This window comes from Protobothrops mucrosquamatus, unplaced genomic scaffold, assembly GCF_001527695.2.
Source record: "Protobothrops mucrosquamatus isolate PMUCROS unplaced genomic scaffold, P.Mucros_1.0 scaffold1967, whole genome shotgun sequence".
Lineage (NCBI taxonomy): Eukaryota > Metazoa > Chordata > Lepidosauria > Squamata > Viperidae > Protobothrops > Protobothrops mucrosquamatus.
Window position 1 is genome coordinate 88,596 of NW_015388084.1, and position 22,922 is coordinate 111,517.

The 22,922-nt window shown below is 50.2% G+C and overlaps 3 protein-coding genes across 4 annotated transcripts in view; all 3 read right to left on the bottom strand.

The window, feature by feature from the left end:
* Positions 1-1,978, bottom strand: part of LOC107294487 (60 kDa lysophospholipase-like) — a 32,666-nt gene extending 30,688 nt beyond the window's left edge. Inside the window, exons 1-3 of the mRNA XM_015823721.1 lie at positions 1,931-1,978; positions 1,613-1,668; positions 12-22 (exon numbers count right to left, since the gene is read on the bottom strand). Coding sequence (XP_015679207.1) covers positions 12-22; positions 1,613-1,668; positions 1,931-1,978 — 115 coding nt within the window. The remainder of the gene's footprint in view (positions 1-11; positions 23-1,612; positions 1,669-1,930) is intronic.
* A 157-nt stretch (positions 1,979-2,135) lies between these two features.
* On the bottom strand, positions 2,136-4,645 carry LOC107294491. 2 transcript variants are annotated; one of them, XM_015823723.1, is made up of 2 exons: positions 3,951-4,645; positions 2,136-3,626 (listed from the first exon to the last, which is right to left on the bottom strand). In XM_015823723.1, the coding sequence occupies exons 1-2, from the start codon at positions 4,308-4,310 to the stop codon at positions 2,166-2,168; spliced, it is 1,821 nt and encodes a 606-aa protein (XP_015679209.1). In that variant the 5' UTR covers positions 4,311-4,645; the 3' UTR covers positions 2,136-2,165. The 2 variants fall into 2 exon arrangements, 1 of the variants encoding a protein (XP_015679209.1); XR_001549045.1 differs by lacking the exon at positions 2,136-3,626 and adding an exon at positions 3,820-3,836 and having other exon boundaries at positions 3,951-4,181.
* A 3,341-nt stretch (positions 4,646-7,986) lies between these two features.
* On the bottom strand, positions 7,987-22,202 carry LOC107294492 (ankyrin repeat and SOCS box protein 13). Its single transcript, XM_015823724.1, has 6 exons — positions 22,152-22,202; positions 15,248-15,435; positions 13,308-13,458; positions 11,067-11,201; positions 9,680-9,871; positions 7,987-8,265 (listed from the first exon to the last, which is right to left on the bottom strand). The coding sequence occupies exons 1-6, from the start codon at positions 22,192-22,194 to the stop codon at positions 8,135-8,137; spliced, it is 840 nt and encodes a 279-aa protein (XP_015679210.1). The 5' UTR covers positions 22,195-22,202; the 3' UTR covers positions 7,987-8,134.
* Positions 22,203-22,922: the final 720 nt, after the last annotated feature.

Below are 22,922 nucleotides of genomic sequence, written 5' to 3' on the forward strand. Positions count from 1 at the left end.
CGTTGTCTTACCTGAACGCCTTTTTTCAGCATGAAGATGGAGAATCCATGGATGGGTTGATCTTGCCTTTCTTCCCTAGAGACTACGTCAATCAACCTTTGCCACGCCTCTCTTCCTCCGGCTAGGAATCCCGTCACTATGAAGGCACAGCAGTTGATGATTGTCAAGCTGGTGGTGGCTCAACTTCCCCTGACACAGGACTGGATGGACCTTGGGGGGGGGGGAGTGGATTCTCCATCATCATGCTGAGAAAAGGCGTTCAGGTAAGGCAACGGCCCTTCTCCAGCATGACGAATGGAGGATCCACAGATGAGACATACCAAAGCCTCAGTGCTCCCACGGGCTGGAAGAAGTCTGGGCCTGTATCCCACTATCTGTTACTACCCTTTGGAGGAGTCTCCTGCCAAATGAAGCGTCTGCTGAGGCGAATGTATCTAACTTATAATGCCTCACAAATGGGGAAGGCGACGACCACATCGCTGCCTTGCAGATCTCTTTGATGGACGCCTGTGTTGACGTTGCTGCAGATGTTGCCGCACTGCGGAGTGTGCGGTGATTCGTGTTGGAACTGGCAAGGAGTGCGTCTGGAACGCCCCTGCGATGCAAGCCCTAATCCATCTACCGATAGTAGAGGCGGTCACCTTCTGACCCCTTGAAGAGGGGTGGAATGAAACTAAGAGGGCTTCAGTTATTGGCAAAAAGGGCAGTTCGCTTAATATAGCGACGCAAGGCTCTGCGAACGTTCAAATTGTGCAATTTACGTTCCAAATCGTGGGACGGCTCAGGACAAATATCTGGCAGCACAAGCTCCTGCGCCCTGTGAAACGATGAGTTAATTTTGGGGACGAAGGAAGGGTCTAAGCGTAGGACCACCCTGTCGATATGAAAAATACATAAGTCATCTCTAATGGAGAGTGCTGCCAATTCCGAGATGCACCCAGCCGATGTAACGGCTACTAGGAAGGCGGCCTTGAGAGTCCAGAATCGTAGGGTGGAGGTTCTGACTGGCTCAAATGGAGGTGAAGTGAGAGCCTGTAAGACCTTGGACAGGTCCCAAGAGGGATATCTGTGAACCACGGGCAGTTTGCTGTTGATTGCTCCCCCGACAGAGGAACGTATCATGGGATGTTGAGCCAAGGGCTCTGAGTTGCCATATGTGAGCACTGTGGACAGGGCAGAAACTTATCTGCGGATTGTGTTGGGTGCTAAACCCCTCTTAAGTCCCTCCGGTAAATAATCCAAAATTCTTGGAATAGGAATTGTAGTTGGATGTAATTGTTCTCTCCCACACCAGTTACAGAAATTCTTCCATGTGGAATCATAGATTCTATTAGTTGCAGGCCTTCTTGAAGCCTGAATCATGGTAATCACGTCTGATGAGTAGGTCTCTTTTGTTAGGAGTCTCCTTTCAAATGCCCGGCGGTTAGCTGCAGGCAATGAGGCTCTGGGTGTTGTAGAACCCACTGGCTGAGGGAGATTCCATCTTGGGGTATTCTCCATGGAGGAGAGATCGGATACTGTCCCGACGTAACTTAAGATAGGTAAACCTCGCACTTCCTGGTATCTATCACCGTGCCCAGATGAAGGTGGCGAGTGGAGGAAACTATCTGGCTTTTCTGGGGGCCGATGAGAGGCCGAATGGTAGAGCTCTTTGCTCAAAATGGTGGCCTGCGTAGCAGAACATGAGGAATTTCCGGTGTCCGGGAAGGATGGGAATGTGTGGGTAGGCCTCCGTCAGGTCAATGGACGTCAGGAAGTCCCCCCTTCTGATGCCTGCTAATATGGATTGGAGCGTTTGCATCTTGAACTTCTTGTGTGCCAAATGGATATTTAATTTCTTTAAATCCAGAATTGCCCTCAATCCTCCCGAGGCCTTTGGAAAGATGAACAGAATGGAATAAATAACCCGTCCCTTCTGCCCTACCGGTACCGGTTCTATGGTCTGGATCTTCAGGAGATGTCGAATGGCCTCTTTCATGAGGCTTCTTTTGACCGGATTTTTGGATGATGGGCAAGAGATGAAAAGCTTCGGGGGGGTGAAGGTGAACTCTAGAGTCAGGCCGAATCTGATGGTGTTGAGGACTCAGAGATCTGTAGTGGTGTTCTCCCATTTGTGTGCAAAGAGAGCCAATCTGCCCCCTATGGGAGAGGCACCTCTGGTGTCACTAGAACCTTCTGAAAGGACGACCTTTAGCGCCTCGAAAGGGCCGTTTGGCCTGAAATTGCTGTCTGTCTCTGCCCCCGTTACCAGATCTGTCGAATTGAGGTTCTGGTCTGGAAGGATGAGAACCGGAGTAATGGCTGAATTCTGACCCTGTGTCGGTTGAGGTGGGAGAATGAGGAGGGGAGTAATGGGTGAATTCCGACCCTGTGTTGGTTGGGCGATAGAACTGCTTGGGGGCATAAGGGGTAGCTTTCCTGTCTGCTCTCCTAGGAAGTTTGGGCATGACCTTACACTTACCCTTCCCAGTCAGATAAGGGTTTAGTGCCTCTCCAAATAACTGGCCTCCCCTGTAAGGGGTTGAGGCCAACCGCCACTTGGACTTAAAATCCGCTCGCCACTGTCTGAGCCACAGAAGTCTGCGAGAGATAACATTAGATGTTAATGCCTGGGAGGAAAATCTGGCCACCTGCAAGGATGAGTCAGCCATGTATTCTGATGCAGCCACTAATTTGTTTAAATCTTGGTGCATCCGTACCTCTTCTGGTGATATCTTAGCCTGTAATTGGCGAAGCCAGAGGACTGAAATTCTGGCGAAAAAGGAAGTTGATATAGCTGCTTTTACCGCCCATGCTGAGGCTTGGTGGCTCTTGCGGAAATTATGCTCCGCTTTCTTATCCTCTGGCGTCAGAACCTCCGCTATATCCCCAGTCACAATGAAGTTGGGAACAAATGTTGTTGCTAAGGGCTCATCTACCGTGGGGACTTCTAGCACCTCTGACAGTGCTGGAGCCACATTAAATAACTGTTTATCAGTCCCCCCCGGAGGTGGAAAATGAGCTGGCGTTCCCCATTGTCTTTGGACTTCATTGAGGAAAAGGGGAGGACAGGGAATGTACTGTTGGGTAAACGTTGGCTCTGAACAGATCTTACTGGTAGGTCCCTGACTGGTGGAAGGTTCAGCCTCAGGGATACCTTCAGGACCAAGTTGAGCAGTGCTCCTGGCCTTGTGAAGCAAGGATTTAAAGAGGGCCGGATTAAACAGGCCTGTGAAAGTTGGGGGATCAGGAGGTAAGTCCTCATCTTCTGACAGCCCCAGCTCTCTCTGTTCGTCATCCCCTGTGAACGACCTTCTACTCCTGGAGGAATTGAATGGGGAAACTGGCCCCTGGTATGCGGCTGCTTCCGCCTGGGAGACGTACGATGCATTGCTGTGAGATGGGACCTCTGATGCTATCGACTCAGTTCGAGCTCTATGGTGTAGGGTCGAAGCTACAGCTTGGGCAACAGCCTGAGAAATCAGAAGCTGCATTTGTTCTGATAGTCCTGTCTCCCGAGTCTCTGGAAGACGAAGTCCTGTTGCTGTAGGAGTGAATGTGGCCTCTGGGCCCAGAGATCCAGCTGTACCCGGAGGAGCAGGGATCTGAAGGCCAAGCCCCTTACTGGAAGGAGGAACCATCTCCATCTGTTCTGCCATGGGAGAAACGGACTGACCTGTTTCCCCTTCTGGAGACCTGGCACTTGGAGCAGCAGAGGTCGAAGGAGCTTGTTGAGGGTCAACCATCTCCACCTGTTCTGCCATGGGAGAAATGGACTGACCTGTTTCCCCTTCTGGAGAGCAGGCACTTGGAGCAGAAGAGGTCGAAGCAGCTTGTTGAGGGTCAACCATCTCCACCTGTTCTGCCATGGGAGAAATGGACTGACCTGTTTCCCCTTCTGGAGAGCAGGCACTTGGAGCAGCAGAGGTCGAAGGAGCTTGTTGAGGGTCAACCATCTCCACCTGTTCCACCTGTTCTGCCATGGGAGAAATGGACTGACCTGTTTCCCCTTCTGGAGACCAGGCACTTGGAGTAGCAGAGGCCGAAGGAGCTTGTTGAGGGTCAAAACAGGACGCTTCCATGGGAACAGAAGATATCTGACCAACCTTTGCCTCCTTCTGTTGCCCTGCAGCATTGGAGAATTGTTTTCCCAATGCCTGTTGCCTCCCGCTTGCTTCTTTCCCAGCAGCTTTGGGAGACATTCTGCCAGCAATAGCTCTGGCTCTGAGTTTCCCAGCAGCCTCCTGCTTGGCTGATCTGGAGTTCCTCAGTATGGAGGGACTGCTGGAGACACCTTGAGAGCTCTGAGCTGCTGTGGTTTTATCTGCCATTGCAAAAAATCAGAGATATCACAGAAATGGCAATCTCAATGTGTTTGCAACAGAGAGGTGGTCGCAGGAGGCAAGTAATGGCGGCCCAACCAAATGGGGTAGCCAGCACAATCACAAGCCTGGTAGTGGCCACAAGACCACCTTAGTGGGGTAGCCAGCACACTTACAAGCCTGCTAGTGGCAGCAAGATCAACTTAATGAGGGTAGCCAGCACACTTATAAGCAGCGAAATTGGTGGTAGGAAGAGGCGCTGAAAATGGCAGAAGTTAAAGCGGGCACTCAGCCACTCCCTGAAGGCTTTAGAAATTGCGTCCTGAAGGAGGCTGCTGTTGTTGTTGTTGTTGTTGCCTCTAATTGTAATAGCCTTGGTGTGCGGCGAGCTGCCAAGGATTGGAGAAGCAGCACCTTCGAAATATCGCTCCTTAACTCTGGCCTTCTGGAATGGCCTGAGGGCGTTTGTCAGGCTCTCAAAATGGCGGCCGCTAGCAAGCGACCTCCTGCTCCGTCCTTATGTCCGAGTTAATAAAGGCGGCAGCTGCTTCTATTTGCTGACTTAAGAAGACTGCAGACTGAATTCTGGCCAAAACTGACTCTATTCTGAGTCTAAACGGCCGTCGCTGGAAGGAAGGTCCCGCACACTTCCCTCAGAAACAATCAAAGCGGCGCTCAAAATGGCGACCGCAGCGCTTCTGCCTCTGCCTGGAAGCAGCCGAGGACTGCAAAAGCGCTCTCACCCTCGGCGGTTTGGAAAAGCAGCGCTGAGGCAGGGAAGGGAAGGGAAGGGAAAGGAAGGGTACAACCTGGGAAAATCCACAGTTCTGTCGTTCTGCTAGAAACCAGAGCCAACCTTCACCACGTCTCTCCCGGGCTAAGACTAAGCCTTAACTGGCGAGTCCTAGCCGGAGGAAGAGGGGCGTGGCAAAGGTTGATTGATTTAAAGCTCTTTTGTGATTGGTGGACTTCAACTCCCAGAATTCCTGAGCCAGCCACGCTAAGGGGAAAGGGAGAGGTTTCCAAGCTGAGCCAGGTTGGCCCTGGAATTCTGGGAGTTGAAGTCCACAAGTCATGAGGGGGCGATAAGTCCCCCATGCTGGCTCAGGAATTCTGGGAGTTGAAGTCCACGAGTCATGAGGGGGCGATAAGTCCCCCATGCTGGCTCAGGAATTCTGGGAGTTGAAGTCCACCAGTCCTAAAAGAGCCCAGCTTGCCTGCCCCTGACTTAGTCTCTAACAAAGTGAATTCTCTCCCCCCCCCATTGCCGGGAGCTTTGGGCCAGATTCCCAGGGGGTCTCTTACCTTTGCAAAGACCCTCCGTCGTTTCCCTCTTCCCACCACGGCGTCCCCTTCTCTGTCCGGGAGCTGCGCAGGGAGCCTTTGCAACCCCCACGTGACTCCAGACCCCTCAAAATCACCCCTCACGCCCCCTCCCCAAAACGGGTCAGNCCAAGCTGAGCCAGGCTGGCCCTGGAATTCTGGGAGTTGAAGTCCACCAGTCATGAGGGGGCGATAAGTCCCCCATGCTGGCTGAGGAATTCTGGGAGTTGAAGTCCACCAGTCCTAAAAGAGCCCAGCTTGCCTGCCCCTGACTTAGTCTCTAATAAAGTGAATTCTCTCCCCCCCCCCATTGCCGGGAGCTTTGGGCCAGATTCCCAGGGGGTCTCTTACCTTTGCAAAGACCCTCCGTCGTTTCCCTCTTCCCACCACGGCGTCCCCTTCTCTGTCCGGGAGCTGCGCAGGGTGCCTTTGCAACCCCCACGTGATTCCAGACCCCTCAAAATCACCCCTCACGCCCCCCTCCCCAAAACGGGTCAGGGTCCCCCCCCCCGTTGACGCCAAGAAACCTATAGCCGTCTTTTTTCTTTTTCTTTGCAACCCGGATCGACCTGGGAAGGAGAAGCCGAGGGTGCAGATTCCCGGGCGCGGATCCTGCCAAGCCGGCCGGGAACTTCCCTGGCTCGCAAGCCGCATTTCTGGCTCAGCTCTCCAAGAAGCGCAACGCGCGACCCGCGAGGCCCTTTCCAGGGCAGGAGGGGATAAACAACGGCGCGGCCACGGCCGACACGCGTCACCCCAAGCGTTCACACAACACGCTAAACTCGGGAGCGGGAGCATTCGTTTGTGGGGAGAGGGGCTTTGCTTTTGCGGGGGTGGGGGGGAAAGTGTTGGCGTTAAACCCAGCGCAGCTGGCGATCTATGGATCGCAATGCCTCTGGGGACACCCCCACCAAAAGGGTTAATTAATAACCAGGACTACGGTTGTGGAAACGCAGCTTGAATGCCGGGTCAAGAGCGGAGGCGGCGTCTGTACGCTTTTCTCCCCTTCCCCCTTGAAATTTGCACAGTAATAGAGCAAGTGCATCGTTGCGCTGGCCTTTCTGAAGATCCAGAGCCCCACTCAGGTCTAGCAGCATGAAAAGGCTGAGTTCCGGGATTGGAGGCGATTCCTGCTGGGAGAGGGACGCCCCCTTCCCACACTCACGGATCTCGCCCAGCAAAGAACCACTGGCGGTCACCGGCTCCATGAGTCCGTAAAAGCGGACTACACACCCCAGCAGGCCAGGCACTGAGGAATCCCGGGACACCCCAGGCGCTGCTCGCAAGGGCTGCCGGGAGTTGTAGTTCTCCAGTCAGGCTTCCAGGATGTTGGCTCTGATGCTTGCAGATGTTTGCCCGTCCTTTGCAACTTTCGCTACGAGGGTTTCATCCCCACATCCCTTTCTTGACATGTGGGATGTTGCACCTCGGTGCTTGAATTACAATTGTCTGGAGGGAGGGGTTGCTTCCTGACGCCCCCGTCACCCCAAACTCTGAAAAACATCACAGGTCGACCTGCGCATCCCAATCAGGCACCCGAAAATTTGCCTTTTGCGCTTAGACTTCTGCCTTATTTCAGGGGTTCCACACGTGGCCAGACCTGTAATGGGTGCTGGTGGGCTTTGATTTGTCTGGGTGTTATGTATTTAATGGTAATATTTCTTTGTACAATGCATTTTTATTTATTGGCAAAATTGATGGATTCATTTGCAAAATCTATGAGTTAGACCATTTTACAAATAAAGATTACTCATACATACATTTCGCAAATCATTAAACTTCACAAACAAATGCATACATTTTACAAATAAAACAATCTTGGGAGTATTTTAAAATGGGTGGATTACAACTCCCATGTGTTAATACAGGTAGTCCTTGACTAACAACTATTCAAAGTTACAAACGGCACTGAAAAATGCCATTTTTCACACTTGCGACCATTGTAGCCTCTCCAGTGTCACGGGATCAAAATTCACATGCTTGTCAACCAATTCATATTTACGACGGTCGCAGTATCCCCGGCCGGGGTCACGTGATCACCGTTTGCGACCTTCTGACCAGGAAAATCAATGGGGAAGCTAGATCCCCTGAACAATGGTGCCACTAACTTAACCACTGCAGCGATTCATTTAACAATTGTGGCAAGGGTGGGCGTAAAATGGGGCAAAATCCACTTAACAAGGCTGAGGAGTACATCTAGACCAAGACGCAAAACGGGGTGAGCCCATCAGGCTTCGGTAAGTTATCGCTCCATCTCTCCAACGTAGAGGTGATCAACCACACACATACCAGTGGGTGCTAAAGCTTTTCACCAACACACTCAAAGCAACCGCCGAGCCGGCAAGGAGACCACCAGGTAATCCGCTTCCAGCCACGGTTTTAACATTTCTATTTACAGTCGTTTGAGAAAAGTCGCACGTTGTTCCGAACGAAGGTGGCTTCGGAAGAGCACAAGCCGTATTTTGCAGGGTGATGATTGGGGGGGTCCTTAGACGGGGGCCACGGACAGCTCACTGGCTGTAGGAGAGGAATTCAACTAATTTCGTAGGGATGTGGAGGTGGGGGATCTTTTCCAGGGCTTTTTGGCCGAGAGCGTGACGGAGGCTGAGACGACAAAGCTGAGAGAGCCGCAGGGGGGTTCCTGGAGGGTTGGGGGAAAGAAAAAGGACATTAAACAACATTCAATGGCAAATACACACCATCTTCTAAAGCGGCAGGGATGTCCGACCTTGGCCGCTTTAAGGCTGGTGGACTTCAACTCCCAGAATTCCCCAGCCAGTCCTTTCCTCTAAATATTGTCATCTGGTAGGAGCTACACATGCTTTTCCCTGCCCTATGATCACCCCCCCCTGAAATTCAGCTGTCCACCCCCAACCTTCTGTAAAGGGGGTTGAAGACCCCCAAGGTTCCTTTCAACTGTTTATTCTATTCCATTCCATTCTGTAATTCTATTCTATTCTATATTATCTATTCTATTTTCTATTCTATTCTATTCTATTCCATTCTGTAATTCTATTCTAATCTATATTCTCTTCTATTTTGTTCTGTAATTCTATTCTCTATTCTCTATTCTGTTCTATTCTCTATATTCCATCCACAGACACATCAACCTACAACCAGCCTACGAACCCCTCAGAATCCAAATCAACCCCACAGCCAACCAGAGACGGCACAACCATCCCGCGCAATCCCCCACTATCAGCAGTTCACCTCCCAAGGATCCTGACCTGATGTAACCTCCATATCACGAGACCCATCAACAGCCTCTCACTTGTTCTGTCCCAGCCCACGTGAGTCCTTGTTAAGCTCACAAGGAGAAACCCATCTTCCAATCAAGCAGGCTGGAATCGCAAGAAAAAACCAGCTCTTTTATTCTCACAGACCTGAGTCAATGTCCAAGGCAAACAAACACACTCCACAGAAACTCGATCCTTAACACGAAAGGTTGCCTTCGGCCACCAGTACCTCCCACACCTTCCCTTTTATTATGCAGCCAAGGCGTGGCTTTCCTAATGCCTTCTCCTTTGCCTTTGGAGCCGCCCCATTACATTCCTCTCTCCTACTCGCTTCTCTTGCCTGCCTGCGCTTTCAAGCATCTGGGATTTGTCCCAGCTGTTCTTCATCACTGTCCAACTCAGCCTCCCAGCACAGCTGTGTCTCAGCCTGAGCGCGAGTAGAGGACCCAGGCTCCTCGTCTGACTGTAAGTCTTGGAGCTCCTCAGAGCCTTCCTCTGACTCTGATGTCACTCCAGGCCCCTCCTCCTCCTCCTCTGATTCCTCAGACTCAGCTGCAGGATCGATGGGTTAGCGAGGAATCACAACATCACTGATGACTCACAGCTGATCCATCACAAGACCCTCACTGGACACACCCACACCTGGAGCCCTTATCAACAGAACAAGGACACTGACAGCACCAAAACTCTGCTGAAGAATGTTACCTAGCTTTGTCACGAAACGTTCGGAGAAGCTCGGAGAACGAACCTTCACTCTCGCGCACCTCTATGAGACAGGTAGAAGAAAGACAACACGTTTTCCTGGCCAATTTGACTCACTTTCGTAATATGCAAAACACTTGGCCGTTGAGCTGTTGCTTTGACTGTAATCAGAGGGTTTTTTCCCTTGGTTGTCCCGGGCGTAAACGTTTCCTCCGAATTCGATCAGCATCTCCGCCAAGTCAGCATTTCGAACTTTGGCGGCGTGGTGAAGGGCCGTCTCGTGAAGTTTGGCTGCGTTCACGTTGGCTCCTGCAGGCCGGGATGGAAATTGAGAAAGTCAGAGATTATCACCAATTCAGTGATTTTTAGCGGCCACACAAAGGTAGTCCTCAAATTACGGCCATAATGGAAGACTAAATTTCTGCTGGTAAACGAAACAGTTGTTTAAGTGAGTTGCGTCCCATTTTACGACCTTTTTGCCACAGCTGTTAATTGTGTCGGGGACAGGATGGCTCGCTTAATGACGGCACCGCTGAAGGACAAATTTTACAGCCCCGGTTGCGGTCGTAAGTAGAAAACTACTTGTATTTAAGGAAAAGGCTTGCTGGTTACACTCATTGCTCATTTAGACTAAGGCAGGATAAACCTTTTTTTTTAAATAATATTTTATTAATTTTCCAATTTTACATTTGAGTACTTAAAAAGCAGCGTGGCAACTGGGTTAATCAATAGTTCAATAACAAAATCTTTAGTGCAAATCTCAGGTTACATCAGAGATTTCTTCTGTTTTTCCCTTAACATTTACTGTCTCGTACTCAAGCTAGTACATTTCTAATTACATCAACTCAATAAAAACATCATTATTACATTTATCAATAATTTTTTAGCTTATGCATATCTTAACAACATTCAATCTTCATAAACAATCCATATCTTGTAAGGCAGGATAAACCTTGGAAGACCAGATTGGGGGTTCCTGAATCAGGTTTGGTTGCCTGGAATTAATCCAGCACTTTTGGAGGCTAAAACATATAAGGAACGGTTGCTGGAATTGAGGATGTCTAGTTTAACGATGAGAAGGATGAGGGGGGAGTCTTCCAATATTTCAGGGGCTGCCCCAAAGAAGAGGGAGTCAAGCTATTCTCCAAAGCGCCCGAAGGCAGGACAAGCATCATCGGATGGAAACTAATCAAGGAGAGAAGCAACCTGGAACTAAGGGGAAACTTCCTGACAGTTAGAACAATTAGCCAGTGGAACAACCTGCCTCCAGAAGCGGTGAATGCCCCAACACTGGAAGTGTTTAAGAGACTGGACAACCATTTGTCTGAAATGGTATAGGGTTTCCTGCCTGAGCAGGGGGTTGGACTAGATGACCTCCAAGGTCCCTACCAACTTTTTTTTATTATTATTATTATTATTATTATTATTATTATTATTATTATTATTATTATTATTATTATTATTATTTCTACCCTCATTCCTTGGGGACCTCGCAGCGCCGCACCTGCGTTCAGCAATAACTTCACGCAATCCAGGTGTTCTCGTGCACACGCCACGTGCAGAGGCGTTCCAAAATGGCAGTCGTGGGCCTCTAAGTTCGCGCCGACCTCAATCAGAAGACGGACGCACTCCGCGCTGCCTTAGAAAAGAATCAGATCAAGGAAGAACATTCATTGAATGCCAGCGTGGATCCCCTGCTCATTTCAAACAGAGACGGATAAAGCTGTTTTCACGCCAACTTCCCGGAAGTCCGTTCCATCCGGTTCATGTTAAGGATGGATTCCTGGGGCTGGTGTGGCTGAACTGCCTAAAACTCCCAATGGTATTACAGATCGTCCTTTACTTACAACGATTCATTAAGTGAGCGTCCGAAGCTACAATGGTGCCGGAAAAAAGGGATTTATGACGATCTTTCACACTTACGACTACGGCAGCTTCCCCCCAGTCACACAATCAAAATTCGGATACTTGGCAACTGTTTCATATTTACGACGGTTGCAACATCCTGGGGTCGTGTGATCCCCTCTTGAGGCCTTCTGAGTCAATGAGGAAGCCAGTGGGAAGTGTGAAAAAGTCGTAAGTCATTTTTTTCAGTGCCGTTGACTTTGAGCGGTCGCTAAACAATCTGTCGTAAGTTGAGGAACACCTGTATTCTTAGCACAGGTTTGCTACCCAGGTGTTTTGAAGTAGCTATTCTAATTTTTTTTTGTAGCCTTAGCTCAGTGGTGGTGAACCTATGGCATGCGTGCCAGAGGTGGCACTCAGAGCCCTCTGTGTGGGCATGCGCATCGCGGCCACTAGCAGCTCGCGCAGGTACATTAGGCTGCCGCTGCCCAGAGCAGCAGCCCCGCCCAGCACAAAGCAGACAAAATGGCCGGCTAGCAAGCTCGAGTATAGATGTTACAGTATCGAGGTGGCCACGCCTACTTGGCCACACCCACCGTCTGCTGTGACCACCCTGGCCATGCCCACCCAGTGGGCCACACACCCCACCCTCCCTGAGGGAACCACAATGCTGATGCAGACTTGGCACTTTGCAATAAATAAGTGGGATTTGGGTTGTGGTTTGGGCACTCGATCTCTAAAAGGTTCGCCATCACTGTCTTAACTTATAGAAAAGGTTTGGTGCCTTCAATGGATTGTTAATGTAGTCCTCACTTAATGACGGTTTGAAATTACGAGCACCTGAAAAAAAATTACTTAAGGCTGATCCTCAAAGTTACATCTACACACACACACGCAATGACAGCATTTACAGTGCCCGGTTGCAGTGCCCTGTGGTCACATGACTGCAATGTTTCTTGCCGGTTTCCAACAGTTTTTGCGGGGTTTCCAGCATTCAGGAGAATGGATTCGCTTAACAACCAACCCTGTGGTTCACAAGAACATGATCCACTTAGTGACTATGGTGAGTCACTTTACTACCATCCAAGAAACAGTCCTAAAAATCAAGTCAGGTCATGTGGCGTGACCCGCTTAACCACTGCAATGGCTTACGATCAAAATTCTGGGCCCAATTGTAGTCATTAAGGGAGGACTAGCTGTTTAGAGTTATAGATAGATAGATAGATAGATAGATAGATAGATAGATAGATAGATAGATGATAGATAGATAGATAGATAGATAGATAGATAGATAGATAGATAGATAGATAGATAGATAGATAGATAGATGATAGATAGATGATAGATAGATAGATGATAGATGGATGGAGGGACGGATGGACGGACAGGCAGGCAGGCAGGCAGGCAGGCAGGCAGGCAAACAGGCAGGCAGATATGGGCAATGGATAGATGATAGATAGATATGTAGATAAATAATAGATAATAGATGGATGGATGAATGGATAGACAAACAGGCAGGCAGGCAGACATACAGGATAGACAGACATTCAGGCAGACAGACTAGGGAGCTCGATAGATGACAGGGATGACAGACAATGGATGAATACACAGATATACGTACGTACGTATGTACAGGTAGGTAAATAAAGATAGACAGAATGGATGGATGGATGAATGGAATAAACAAATCCACAGATCCTTAACTCCTGCATTTCATTGGGCCAGACCTGGAGGCGCAGGAAGGCAAATGTGGACTGCAGGCAGGGAACCGCGATCCGAATGGAATCTGGAATGCTCGACAGCTGTTCTCCTGGATTCTGGGCGACCAAACACACCCCCCCCCCCCCGTCTCCTAGGGCTGGCCCAGGGATCTCCATCAACCCTGCAGAAACCACCTTACCGTTTAAGCAGGCTTCGTGGAGAGGCGACGCTATATACAAGGGCGGGTTGACCTTGGCCCCGTGGGACAGGAGGACTTTCACACAGTCAATGCTTCCCGAGGCGCAGGCATCGCAGAGCGGGGTGCTCCCATCGATGTTCCGGGCATCCACCTGTGGCAGAAAGGGATCCAACCCTCAGCCTGGTGCCTCTCTTGGTGAACCTACCTAGGATTCGGCCATTTTTGAACAGGATTCGCACTTGGTACAGACAAGTCCTCGGCTTACAACCACAATTGAGCCTAAAATTTCCATTGCTAAGAGACAGTTAAGTGAGTTTTACCCCGTATTACGACCTTGATTCCCACCGTTGTTAAGTGAATCACTGCAGTTAAGTTAGTAACACGGTTGTTAAGTGAATCCGGCTTCCCCCCACTGACATTGCTTGTCAGAAAGTCGTAAAAAGGGATCACATGAGCCCGGGAAACTGCAACAGTCACAAATGTGGGTCAATTGCCAAGGGTCTGACTTTTGATCACATGACCATGGGGAGGCTGCAGCAGTCATAAGTGTGAAAAATGGTTGTAAGTCACTTTTTTCAATGCCGGTGTAACTTTGAATGGACACTAAATGAACTGTGGAACCTTGAGGATTACTGCATTCTAACTACCACCAGGAATCAAAGGGATCAGACACTCAACCTGGTACTTGTGTTGGTTAAACTACCTATGGAATTCAGCCGGTTTAAAAAAAAGATGAATAGAATAGAATAGAAAACAGAATAGAATAGAATTGAAAAGAAAATAGGGAGTAGAATATATGGAAAGAATAGAACAGAAAACAGAATAGAAAAGAAAATAGGGAATAGAAAAGAAAATAGGGAAAGAATAGAATATATGGAAAGAATAGAATAGAAAACAGAACAGAACAGAAAAGAAAAGAAAATAGGGAATAGAATAGAATATATGGAAAAAAATAGAATAGAATAGAAAGTATAGAATAGAGTAGAACAGAGCAGAATTATTATTATTATTATTATTATTATTATTCACACAGCCAGAAGTTCTGACTGGGTGTTGCACAGTGGTTCTCAACCTTTTTAATGCCGCGAGCCCCAACCGGTCGTAAGTCGAGGACTAAACCAGTCGTAAGTCGAGGAGTAAACCGGTCGTACGTTGAGGACTAAACCGGTCGTAAGTCGAGGACTACCCAACCGGTCGTAAGTCGAGGACTTTCCCTGCCCGGGAGCGCCGCGTATGCGTGGTTCCGCCCCCTGCGCCAGCCGAGGCATAGCTGGCAAGCGGCAGAGACTGAGCAGGCCGACCACCAGCAGGCCCAGCCCAAGGGAGGTAAGGCACCCATCGGAAAAGGGAAAAAAAATGGCGGACAGCCTTGCTTGGCGACCCCCGTGAAATGGTCGCGACCCATAGGTTGAGAACCGCTGGTGTAGCATTTTTGTCTACCTATTGAGTCCTTAGCAAGGACCTGGGATAGGCAGATTTGGACGTTTGAGGGGTGGTTGTTTTATTATTATTATTATTATTATTATTATTTTGTTGTTTTGTTGTTATTTTATTGTTATATTATTATCGTCATCAATTTATTTGTGGCCTATCTCACTGTGGGAGTACTCTAGGCACCTTACAACCACAAAGAGGAAGAAATTTGATAATAATAATAAAAAGAAAGAATTTGATAATAATAATAAATAAATAAAATGAAAAGAGCATAAACCAAAACAGAAATCAAATCACAGAAGAATAAAACCATGCAAAGGAAGGCAATGAGATTAGGCTTCTGTCATAGGATCCACATCTAACTGGCCGTCTGGGGTGGGGGGGGGAATCTGAAATCTGCACCCTGAATCCTGGGGGAACCTGGTGCAAAATAAAGCTTTGCTGGCATTCTTTCCCCAGATGTTTTAGTCTGCAGCCTTCTGCAACCCGGCGCCCTCCCCTCGCACCTGGGCTCCCGCGGCCAGGAGGATCTCCACACACCGCGTCTGGCCACGCAGGCTGGCTTCGTGCAGGGGGGTGATCGAGTCGTAGGTGACCAGGTTGACGCAGGCGCCGTTCCCGATCAGTTCTTGGAGCTGATGGATCTCCCCGCTTCGGGCGGCTTCGTGAACCGGGGTCCTCTCGGCCCAAAACGCTACAGGGAGACGGAGGGCGGATGGGGGGTTAAAACAGTCCCTGTCCAGAATGGAGGGGGGTGTAAAAAAATCCCAGCCCAATCAAACCAGTACAAGTCCTCGATTAATGACAACCGGGACCAGAATTTCCATTGTTAATCCTAGAGGTTAAGCGAGGACCTTTCTTGCCATGCTTGTTAAGGGAATCACTGGGGTCGTTAAGCAAATCTGGCTTCCCCCGTTGACTTTGTTGAATGTTATTTAACAAAAGGGGATCATGTGACCACAGGGATGCTGTTAGTCGTAGGGAGGGAAGGAAGAGGAGGAGGAAGATGATTGTGGGGTCCTTCGTGCTCTCTGAGCTGGGTGGTTTTCTTGCAGACGTTTCATGACCCAACTAGGTAACGTAATCAGTGTTTAAGGGAGTGAGGTTTGTGGAGAGAAGGGGAAAGAGGACTGTGGGATCGTTGGTGCTCTCTAATCTTGGTTATTTCTTCCAGACATTTCATGACCCAACTAGGGAACCTCACCAGGGCTGTCTGCTCTATGTGAATACACCCCATTTGCAACCATCATCATAAGGGGCGTCGTCTTACCTGAACGCCTTTTCTCAGCATGACGGAGAATCCACGGATGGGTTGATCTTGCCTTTCTGCCCTAGAGACTACGTCAATCAACCTTTGCCACGCCTCTCTTCCTCCGACTAGGAATCCCCAGTCACCACAAAGGCACAGCAGTTGATGATTGTCAAGTGGTGGTGGCTCAACTTCTCCTGACACAGGACCGGATGGACCTTGGGGGGGGGGGGGAGTGGATTCTCCATCGTCATGCTGAGAAAAGGCGTTCAGGTAAGGCAACAGCCCTTCTCCAGCATGACGAATGGAGGATTCACAGATGGGACATACCAAAGCCTCACTGCTCCCACGGGCAGGAAGAAGTCTGGGCCTGTGTCCCACTATCTTTTACTACCCTTTGGAGGAGTCTCCTGCCAAATGAAGCTTCTGCTGAAGCGAATTCATCTAACTTATAATGCCTCGCAAATGGGGAAGGTGACGACCACGTTGCTGGCTTGCAAGATCTCTTCGATGGACGCCTGTGTCGCCGATGCCGCCGAAGTTGCCACACTGCGAATGGATTGTGCAGTAAGTCGTCTTGGAACGAAGAGGGCTTCAGAGTTGCAAAAAGGGGCAGTTTGCTTAATATACTCACGCGAGGCTCTGCGAACATCCAAGGTGTGCCATTTATGTTCCAAATCGTGGGACGGCTCAGGACAAAAATCTGGCAGCACAAGCTCCTGCGCCCTGTGAAACGATGAGTTGATTTTGGGGATGAAGGAGGGGTCTAAGCGTAGAAAAATACATAAGTCATCTCTAATGGAGAGTGCTGCCAATTCCGAGATGCGCCCAGCCGATGTAACGGCTACTAGGAAGGCGGCATTGAGTGTCCAGAATCGTAGAGTGGAGGTTCTGAAGGGCTCAAATGGAGGTGAAGTGAGAGCCTGTAAGATCTTGGACAGGTCCCAAGAGGGATATCTGTGAACCACGGGCGGTTTGCTGTTGATTGCTCCCCTGACAGAGGAACGTATCATGGGGTGTTGAGCCAAAGGCTCTGAGTTGCCATATGTGAGCACTGTGGAAAGGGCAGAAACTTGTCTGCGGATTGTGTTGGGTGCTAAACCCTTCTTAAGTCCCTCCGATAAATAATCCAAAATTCTTGGAATAGGAATTGTAGCTGGATCTAATTGTAGTCTCCCAAACCAGTTACATAAATTCTTCCATGTGGAATCATAGATTCTATTAGTTGCAGGCCTTCTTGAAGCCTAAATCATGGTAATCACGTCTGATGAGTAGGTCTCTTTTGTTAGGAGTCTCCTTTCAAATGCCCGGCAGTTAGCTGGAGCCAATGAGGCTCTGGGTGTTCTAGAACCCCCTGGTTGAGATTCCATCTTGGGGTATCCTCCACGGAAGAGAGATCGGATACTGTCCCGACGTTCCTGAGACAGGTAAACCTCGCACTTCCTTGTATCTATCACCGTGCGCCCAGGTAAAGGAGGCGGGTGGAGGGAACTATCTGGATTTTCTGAAAATTTACTGAAAACCCATGGTCCTGGAGGGTCTTGATGGACAATGACAGTTCTGATTGAGCCAATTGGACTGAGGATTGAATGAGGATGTCAGGCAAATAACACTGGACACGCACCGGAATGGTCCTGAGATGCGTGACCAGTGCCGCCAGGACCTTTGTAAATGCTCTGGGGGCCGATGACAGGCCGAATGGTAGAGCTCTGTACTCAAAATGGTGGCCTGCGTAGCAGACCCTGAGGAATTTCCGGTGTCCGGGAAGGATGGGAATGTGTGGGTAGGCCTCCGTCAGGTTGATGGACGTCAGGAGGTCCCCCCTTCTGCCGCCTGCTAATATGGATTGGAGCATTTGCATCTTGAACTTCTTATGTGCCAAATGGATATTTAATTTCTTTAAATTTAAATCCAGGATTGCCCTCCACCCTCCCGAGGCCTTCGGAACGATGAACAGAATGGAATAAAAAACCCATCCCTTCTGCCCTACCGGTACCGGTTCTATGACTTGGATCTCTAGATGTCGAATGGCCTCTTTCATGAGGTTTCTTTTGACCGGATTTTTGGATGATGGGCAAGAGACGAAAAGCTTCGGGGGGGTGGAGGTGATCTCTAGAGTCAAGCCGAATCTGATGGTGTTGAGGACCCAGAGATCTGTAGTGGTGTTCTCCCATTTGTGTGCAAAGAGAGCCAATCTGCCCCCTATGGGAGAGGCACCTCTGGTGTCCCTAGGACCTTCTGAAAGGACGGCCTCTGGCACCCCGAAAGGGCCGTTTGGCCTGAAATTGCTGTCTGCCTCTGTCCCTGTTACCAGATCTGTTGAATTGAGGTTCTGGTCTGGGAGGATGAGGACCGGAGTAATGGCTGAATTCCGACCCTGTGTCGGTTGTGGGAAAGGAATTCTTGCGGGCATTAGTAGTAGCTCTCCAGTCCAGTGTCTTAAGAAAAGTGGATATGACCTTACGCTTACCCTTGTTCTCAGTCAGATAAGGGTTTAGTGCCTCTCCAAATAACTGGCCTCCCCTGTAAGGGGCTGCGGCCAACCGCCACTTGGATTTAAGATTCATTTTCCACTGTCTGAGCCACAGAAGTCTGCGAGAGGTAACATTAGATGCTAATGCCTGGGAGGAAAATCTGGCCGCGTGCGAGGACGAGTCAGCCATGTATTCTGATGCAGCCACTAATTTGTTTAAATCTTGGTGCATCCGTACTTCTTCTGGTGGTACCTTAGCCTGTAATTGGCGAAGCCAGAGGACTGAAATTCTGGCGAAAAAGGAAGTTGATGTAGCTGCCTTTACCGCCCATGCTGAGGCTTGGTGGGTTTTGCGGAAATTAAACTCCGCTTTCTTATCCTCAAACTTCAGAACCTCCGCTATATCTCCAGACCCAGTGAAGTTGGTTACAAATGTTGTTGCTAAGGGCTCATCTACCGTGGGGACTTCTAGCACCTCTGACAGTGCTGGAGCCACGTTAAAAAACTGTTTATCAGTCCCCCCCGGAGGTGGAAAATTACCTGGCGTTCCCAATTGTCTTTGGACTTCATTGAGAAAAAGCGGAGGACAGGGAATGTACTGTTGGGTAAACGTTGGTTCTGAACAGATCTTACTGGTAGGTTCCTGACTGGTGGAAGGTTCAGCCTCAGGGATACCTTCAGGACCAAGTTGAGCAGTGCTCCTGGCCTTGTGAAGCAAGGATTTAAAGAGGGCCGGATTAAACAGGCCTGTGAAAGTTGGGGGATCAGGAGGTAAGTCCTCATCTTCTGACAGCCCCAGCTCTCTCTGTTCGTCGTCCCCTGTGAACGGCCTTCTACTCCTGGAGGAACTGAATGGGGAAAGCGGCCCCTGGTATGTGGCTGCTTCCGCCTGGGAGAGGTACGATGCATTGCTGTGAGATGGGACCTCTGATGCTATCGACTCAGGTCGAGCTCTCTGGTGTAGGGTCGAAGCTACAGCTTGGGCAACAGCCTGAGAAATCAGAAGCTGCATTTGTTCTGATAGTCCTGTCTCCTGAGCCTCTGGAGGACGAAGCCCTGCGGCTGTAGGAGTGAATGTGGCCTCTGGGCCCAGAGGTCCAGCTGTACCCGGAGGAGCAGGGATCTGAAGGCCAAGCCCCTTACTGGAAGGGGGAACCATCTCCATCTGTTCTGCCATGGGAGAAATGGACTGACCTGTTTCCCCTTCTGGAGACCTGGCACTTGGAGCAGCAGAGGTCGAAGGAGCTTGTTGAGGGTCAACCATCTCCACCTGTTCTGCCATGGGAGAAATGGACTGACCTGTTTCTCCTTCTGAAGACCTGGCACTTGGAGCAGCAGAAGTCGAAGGAGCTTGTTGAGGGTCAAAAACCGAGGCTTCCATGGGAACAGAAGTCATCTGACCAACCTTTGCCTCGTTCTGTTGCCCTGCAGCGTTGGAGAATTGTTTTCCCAATGCCTGTGGCCTCCCGCTTGCTTCTTTCCCAGCAGCTTTGGGAGACATTCTGCCAGCGATAGCTCTGGCTCTGAGTTTCCCAGCAGCCTCCTGCTTGGCTGATCTGGCGTTCCCCAGCCTGGAGGGACTGCTGGAGACACCTTGAGAACTCTGAGCTGCTGTGGTTTTACCTGCCATTGCGAAAAATCAGAGATATCACAGAAACGGCAATCTCAACGTGTTTGCAACAGAGAGGTGGTCCCAGTAGCAAGAAATAGTGGCTAGAAGTGGTGGCGGCCCAACCAAATGGGGTAGCCAGCACAATCACAAGTGTGGTAGAGGCAGCAAGATCAACTTAATGGGGTAGCCAGCACACTTATAAGCAGCGAAATTGGTGGTAGGAAGAGGCGCTGAAAATGGCGGCAGTTAAAGTGGGCACTCAGCCACACCCTGAAGGCTTTGGAAATTGCGCCCTGAAGGAGGCTGCTGTTGTTGCTGCCTCTGATTGTAACAGCCTTGGTGTGCGGTTAGCTGCCAAGGATTGGGGAAGCAGCACCTTCGAAATATCGCTCCTTAACTCTGGCCTTCTGGAATGGCCTGAGGGCGCTTGTCAGGCTCTCAAAATGGCGGCCGCTAGCAAGCGACCTCCTGCTCCGTCCTTATGTCCGAGTTAATAAAGGCGGCAGCTGCTTCTATTTGCTGACTAAGAAGACTGCAGACTGAAGTCTGGCCAAAATTGACTCTATTCTGAGTCTAAACGGCCGTCGCTGGAAGGAAGGAAGGGAAGGTTCCCCCACTCCCCTCAGAAACTATCAAAGCGGCGCTCAAAATGGCGACCGCAGCGCTTCTGCCTCTGCCTGGGAGCTATAAATAGCTCGAGAGGCTTCAGCCGAGGCCTGCAAAACCGCTCTCACCCTCGGCGGTTTGGGAAAGCAGCGCTGAGGCAGAGAAGGGAAGGGAAGGGAAAGGTACAACCTGGGAAAATCCACAGTTCTGTCTTTCTGTTAGAAACCAGAGCCAACCTTCACCACATCTCTCCCGGGCTAAGACTAAGCCTTGACTGGCGAGTCGTAGCTGGAGGAAGAGGGGCGTGGCAAAGGTTGATTGATTTAAAGCTCTTTGATGACTGGTGGACTTCAACTCCCACAATTCCTGAGCCAGCCATGCTGAGGGGAAAGGGAGAGGTTTCCAAGCTGAGCCAGGCTGGCTCAGGAATTCTGGGAGTTGAAGTCCATGAGTCATGAGGGGGCCATAGTTTCCCCCCTGCTGGCTCAGGAATTCTGGGAGTTGAAGTCCAGCAGTCATAAAAGAGCCCAGCTTGCCTGCCCCTGACTTAGTCTCTAATAAAGTGAATTCTCTCCCCCCCCCCCATTGCCGGGAGCTTTGGGCCAGATTCCCAGGGGGTCTCTTACCTTTGCAAAGACCCTCCGTCGTTTCCCTCTTCCCACCACGGCGTCCCCTTCTCTGTCCGGGAGCTGCGCAGGGCGCCTTTGCAACCCCCACGTGATTCCAGACCCCTCAAAATCACCCCTCACGCCCCCTCCCCAAAACGGGTCAGGGTCCCCCCCCCCGTTGACTCCAGGAAACCTACAGCCGTCTTTTTTCTTTTTCTTGGCAACCCGGAGCGACCTGGGAAAGCGAAGCCGAGGGCGCAGATTCCCGGGCGCGGATCCTGCCAAGCCGGCCGGGGACTTCCCTGGCTCGAAAGCCGCATTCCTGGCTCAACTTTCCAAGAACCGCAACGCGCGACCCGCGAGGCCCTTTCCAGGACAGGAGGGGATAAACCACGGCGCGGCCACGGCCGACACGCGACACCCCAAGCGTTCACACAACACGCTAAACTCGGGAGCGGGAGCATTCGTTTGTGGGGAGAGGGGCTTTGCTTTTGCGGGCGGGAGGAGGGGAAAGGAGAAACCCAGCCCAACTGGCGATCTATGGATCGCCATCCCCCTGGGGACACCCCCCTCCAAAAGGGTTAGTTAGTAGTCAGGATTAGCCGGTTGTGGAAACGCAGCTTAATGCCGGGTGAAGAGCGGAGGAGGCGTCTGTACGCTTTTCTCCCTTTCCCCCTTCAAATTTGCACAGTAATAGAGCAAGTGCATCGTTGCGCTGGGCTTTCCGAAGATCGAGAGCCCCACTCAGGTCTAGCAGCATGAAAAGGCTTAGTCCCGGGACCGGAGGCGATTCCTGCGTGGAGAGGGACGCCCCCTCCCAATCTCCTCTGCTTGCAAGGCGAGGCCCCCTCCCCATACTCACCGATCTCGCCCAGCAAAGAGCCACCGGCGGTCGCCGGCTCCATGGCTCCGTAAACGCAGACTACAAACCCCAGCAGGCCAGACAGTCAGGAATCGCGGGACATCCCAGGCGCTGCCCGCAAGGGCTGCCGGGAGTTGTAGTTCTCCGGCCTGGCTGCCTGGTTGTTGGCTCTGATGCTGATGCTTGCAGATGTTTTCCCGTCCTTTGCAACCTTCGCTCCGAGGATTCCGTCCCCACGTCCCTTTCTTGACACGTGGGATGTTGCAGCTCGGTGCTTGAATTCATGGCATCACAATTGGCTGGAGGGAGGGGTTGCTTCCTGACGCCCCCATCACCCCAAACTCTGAAAAACATCACGGGACGAACTGCGCATCCCGACTAGGCACCCGAAAATTTGCCTTTTGAGCTTTCTTAAGACTTCTGCCTTATTTCAGGGGTTCCACACGTGGCCCGACCTGTAATGAGTGCTAGTGGGCTATGATTTGTCTGTATGTTATGTATTTAATGGTAATATTTATTTGTACAATGCATTTTTATTTATTGGCAACATTGATTTATTCATTGGTAAGAGGCCTGTATGCATTTGTAAAATTTATTTATTGGCATGATTGATTGATTTGCAAAATCTATGAGTTAGCCCATTTTATAAATAAATATTACCCATACATACGTTTCGCAAATAATTAAATTTCACAAACAAATGCATACATTTTACAAATAAATTAATTTTGCGAATAAACGAATACCTTTTACCAATAAATCATTATTACC

Coding starts and splice junctions, on each gene's coding strand:
- LOC107294491 (XM_015823723.1), bottom strand. CDS start 4,310: ATGGCAGATAAAACCACAGCAGCTCAGAGCTCTCAAGGTGTCTCCAGC. Junction 3,627..3,950: donor TTTCTCCCATGGCAGAACAG/GTGGAACAGGTG, acceptor ATGGCAGAACAG/ATGGAGATGGTTCCTCCTTC.
- LOC107294492 (XM_015823724.1), bottom strand. CDS start 22,194: ATGGAGCCGGCGACCGCCGGTGGCTCTTTGCTGGGCGAGATCG. Junction 11,202..13,307: donor CCACGAAGCCTGCTTAAACG/GTAAGGTGGTTT, acceptor TTCTTTTCTAAG/GCAGCGCGGAGTGCGTCCGT. Junction 8,266..9,679: donor GTGTTTTGCATATTACGAAA/GTGAGTCAAATT, acceptor CCAACCCTCCAG/GAACCCCCCTGCGGCTCTCT.